Source organism: Arachis ipaensis, chromosome B09, assembly GCF_000816755.2.
Source record: "Arachis ipaensis cultivar K30076 chromosome B09, Araip1.1, whole genome shotgun sequence".
Taxonomy (NCBI): Eukaryota; Viridiplantae; Streptophyta; class Magnoliopsida; order Fabales; family Fabaceae; genus Arachis; species Arachis ipaensis.
The window spans coordinates 24,199,680-24,204,296 of record NC_029793.2 but is presented as its reverse complement, the minus strand read 5'-3'; the positions used below and the strand labels follow the sequence as shown (position 1 = coordinate 24,204,296).

Sequence of the window (4,617 nt, the reverse complement as noted above, 5' to 3'; positions counted from 1 at the left end):
TTAGTAAAAGTAGATTAATGCTATAAATTTTTTGTGCCATAATCTATAATGTCAGGATCGACGTAGTTTTAAAAGATTTATATTCCCGTAATGTTATTACGGGTAAATCTATTATATATTACTAATTTTACAATAAAAATGTACCACATGTCGTTCCCTCATTGCAATTGAAATTAAATAAATTTTTTTCTCCAAAATTAAAAAGTTCTCTCGTGCTCTTTCTCTCTCTATCTCTCCCCCCTCTCTCTTTCTTTATCTCTCTCATATATCATTATCAATAACTAATTACAAATTTAACAATCAAAATATACAACATAGCATTCTCTAATTGTATTTAAATTATATTAAAATTAAAATTAAAATAGTAAAATTAAAATATAGCTATATTATATATCATATTTATATATTACTAACTAATTTTTTTTATTTGCAGAGACCCTAGTTTTCTTAGCCGACCAGGACTTTTGTCCTTTACGACTTTTTTGTAAAAGTAATTTAATGCTATAAATTTTTTGTGCCATAATCTATAATGTTAAGACCGACATAATTTTAAAAGATTTAAAATTTTGTAATGTTATTACGGGTAAAAATATTAGTTTAAGATATTAATTATATATTTTAATAATATAATAACTCGAATAAAATGAATTCAATTTAACATGAAAATAGCTTGGCTTCTCTATTGTTAGTATATAACAGTATAGAGATATATAGATTCATAACAACATCATCACTCAATAGTCAATAGATTATTCCTTTTAATCGAGTGCCAATAAAATTTTTTCCCAGCTCTTTTTTTTCCCCAACAAATGAAAATTTTCCTTTTGTGATCCACACTACCTTCTCACTCATCAACTTTTCCAATATTTCTTCCTTTGAGTTTCGGTTTCCTACAAAACAAAAAGAAGCGTGTTATCCAAAAGATACAACTCGATTTACTCATTCATTCAAAAACTTGACTCTGGCTTCGCAGCTTCCAATTCCAACATCCTGAAACAAATCGCAGCTATTCATATTATTTTATTTTAAATCTCAACGGATCGCATAATTGAAATTTCAGACTTCCAATAAAATAACTGACATACCTGAAATTTTTCCTAGTAGTTTAATATACAAATATGATTGCACAACTTGAATCCATAAATTTGAGATCATATACAATTCATATGTACACAACTTGGTTGCTCTGAAAAGGTAACAATGATCATGGGCTAAATTGAATAGCTACCAACACTGAAAGTTCTATCTATCTGACCTATGAACACATTTCGTCCACTAATTGTTTCTTCATCATGTCTGTTCCGTACGGTCCACACTACATTATGATATGAGGCCAATCATTGAAAAGTACCACATTCTACACCACTTGATTCAGATCTCCATACGTTCTTTCTGGTCAATATATTTCAATGATATTACTGCTATTAAATATTGATAGTACATAAATGTCATGTATCACATGTGAGTGAGAAGAGGTATGAAACAAATGGTCTGAAAAATTGCATAATTTGGAATTATTTTCCTTTTTCTACAAGTAAAATGTGGCAACTATTTCCCTTTCCTAGTAAAATTCTGTTTCACTCACAATAGCCAATGTATATTGACTTGCATCTCACCCAATTTTAAATTTTTTCAAACTAATAATAATAATAATAAAAGAAGTCTCGCTATCTAACCCAGATTATTGTGTCTTCCTGCAAATTGAAGAATATCAAAACTTCACTTGAGGATGAGAAGCAATCTAACTTATTTGTATCAAATAAAATAACTAGTTGTTTATTTAAATATAGGTAGAAACTCACTATCATTAAATGACAAATTCTATAAAAAAATATCAAATCATCTAATAACCACACGTGAATCTTCAAATTAAATATTAAAAGATCGATAAGTGATATTTCATTCTCAGTTTGATTAAGATTTGTTTAATTAGTATCTGAGACATACACAAACTTATAGACGAGGAGTATATAGAGATGCTTGGAAGAATTTATATGGTGGAATCCAGATGCAGTTTCGTAATGTGCATTTCAGATAAGAAAAGACACTTGTGTTTTTATCTATGGTATGATTGGTGTCATACCCAACTTGTCTCTTGTTTCAAACCTAATTTTATATAACATTATATCTATTTCCTGCTGCAATTCAATGAAGATATAAGCAACTTGGAACCAGATTAGTGGGACAATTATTCAAGGTCTTTTATGAAGAAACGACACATTTTCCATATCGATTGAGTTTAAAAAGAAGCAAATAAGAAAAAAAAAAGCAGAAAAAGAATAGGGGAATTGTTTTAGATCTAGCAGTCATGTACATTCTAATTAAATTCCCAATTCTTCATATTCCCATATTCCCATTCATTTTTACTTTGAAAGATTACTATGTAAAAGAGATTATTAAGATAACTTTAAAATATTTAAGTTCTGAATGCCAATGAAAGACAAAAAGGGAAGCATAGAGAACACAACTGAATATAATTTGAAGAAAGAAAACTAAATTATCTTATTCCACACAAAAAAAGAAAAAAAAACAGAGTAGTTCTTACATGGCTGCTGTATCATTATGAGACAAACACAGAGACTTAACATGGTCAACTAGTACATAAGGCTGATGAGATTCTTCTTCAAGTTTATGGTCAAATTTACCAGATTCTATAAGTTCCAAATCCTCCAAAAGGATCACATAGTGCTCTTGAACCTCCCCAGCACTCTTCTCTCCTCCAATCATCGCCGCAACCGCTTCCCACCGTTCCGGGTGGTTCTCATCAACCACCGCCAAGGCTAGCTCAAACAACTTGTTCTCCTTCCATGTCCACCTGCAACGTAACCCCTTCGCCGGAGCGTCGATTTCAATTTCACCCATGAGAGTATGAGACCCTTCCTCAGAGGACTTTGGCTCTTACATTATGGTAAATGGGGAATTGAATCATTACTTGAGAAATCTCACAGGTATTTCAAAGGTTAAGCGTAAGTGTCTAAACCTCTCATACCAGATTTAAAAGTCTGCTACTAACCAATAAATTGTTATATATATAAAAAGAATTTATACTTACTCAAATAAAAAAGTGAGTTGACCACTCGAACCAATCCATATTAGTTCTTTCTCAAGCTTCTGAGACACGGATACTTCAATTTTTATGGATTGTTGTGTTCTTCTCTAATTGACCAGAATCTAACACTCCAAAAACGATTATGATGATGATGATGTTAATATGTTAGCTTTGGTGTCATTTGACGAGCTACTAAGATAGTGAAAGGTTGGTTTTTCTTTGGGCCTAAACGGCAAAGCGATAAGTAAAAATAGACAAAATAGAAGACATCATTTTCCATTTCTTGAATGAGTTACTAACTTTTGAGTATCTCAATTTTTATTTCTCCAATTCCAGCGCAGCAATTGAAGTCGACAGGTCTTGTGGTGTTAAGGCCGGCATCGTGTAAAAATTTGATGTACATGAAATTTTTATGCATAATGATTGGATTATGAAACATAAACGGCCACAATTACTCCACGTTATATTCATTTTAAGAGTTCCATGTTTTAATTCATTTTGGTTTTTGAAAAAAATGATAAATAAATTTTTTATTTTTTAACTAAAAGATAAATAAGTCTTTGATTAATTGAGAATACAAAAACATCATTTTATCTTTTAAAATGCGAGATATCTATATCCTATTATTTAAAATATATAAAGATAAATAGGTTCTTTGAAAAATTTTAAATATTTTACCTTTTAAAAAATAAATATTTTTATATTTTCAATCGGTCAGTAATTTTTTTATTTTTAAATTAAAAAATTAAAGACTTATTTATCATTTTTTCTTATTTTTTAATCAAAGATGGTAAGTAAAAGAGAGAAGAGAGTCAAACAAACAAAATTTAAAATTAAATGATACATATAAAAAAACAATCACTAAATCACGAGCTCAACTTCATTTCAATATTTTCTTTTTCAACGATAGTACCTGTGGTGAACTTTTCATTTAACGTGCATATATTAGAGTGCTTCCTTTTATTTTTTGGAAGTTTTATTCCATTAGTTTTAATTTTCAAAAAACAATATTAATGACTCTCTTTTATATGTCAAGCATGGTTAATCCTAAATGAGATCATTTTTGTACCCGGTTGACTTTTTGGATATTATGTTTGTTTTCCTGTTATAATTATTACTAAAAACAGGTAGTAGGTGAAATTGGTGATTAAGATTGAATAACTGGGGATTTATGTGAAATGAGTGGAATGGTGGTTAAGATTGAACGATATATGTCTGATTTATGTGAGATTTGGTGCGACTGGGATGCCTATCAATAAGAAATGGGTCATTATTTAAGGTTACGCACATATGCGTGTGATTAAACTAAAAAAATTTACATGTACAAAAAATTGGCTATCAAAATAATCTTTATGTAGAATATATATCTAGTCTAAATCTTGTTTAAGAAGAGACAAATTCTACTCTCATTGCAAAGCTTGGTTCAGAGAACTTTTTTGTTGTGCACGTTATGAAGAAAATATTGAAATGAATAATTATTTATGTTCTTACTAATTAAACTGAGATAATTAGAGATTTCAGTATAAGTTAATTTTTTTTAAGTATTTATATATTATGTAAAAAAAAAA

The 4,617-nt window shown here is 29.2% G+C and overlaps 1 protein-coding gene and 1 long non-coding RNA gene across 2 annotated transcripts; both read right to left on the bottom strand.

Moving 5' to 3' along the window:
• On the bottom strand, positions 635-3,363 carry LOC110266301. Its single transcript, XR_002353547.1, has 2 exons — positions 3,053-3,363; positions 635-1,392 (listed from the first exon to the last, which is right to left on the bottom strand). It is a non-coding gene; the product is annotated as an uncharacterized LOC110266301 (long non-coding RNA).
• On the bottom strand, positions 2,456-3,046 carry LOC107618643 (protein RADIALIS-like 3). Its single transcript, XM_016320756.2, has one exon. It carries the CDS (start codon positions 2,860-2,862, stop codon positions 2,542-2,544), a length of 321 nt encoding a protein of 106 aa, XP_016176242.1. The 5' UTR covers positions 2,863-3,046; the 3' UTR covers positions 2,456-2,541.

Excerpts from the sequence above, each read along its gene's own strand:
- LOC107618643 (XM_016320756.2), bottom strand. The coding sequence starts at position 2,862 with ATGGGTGAAATTGAAATCGACGCTCCGGCGAAGGGGTTACGTTGCAGG.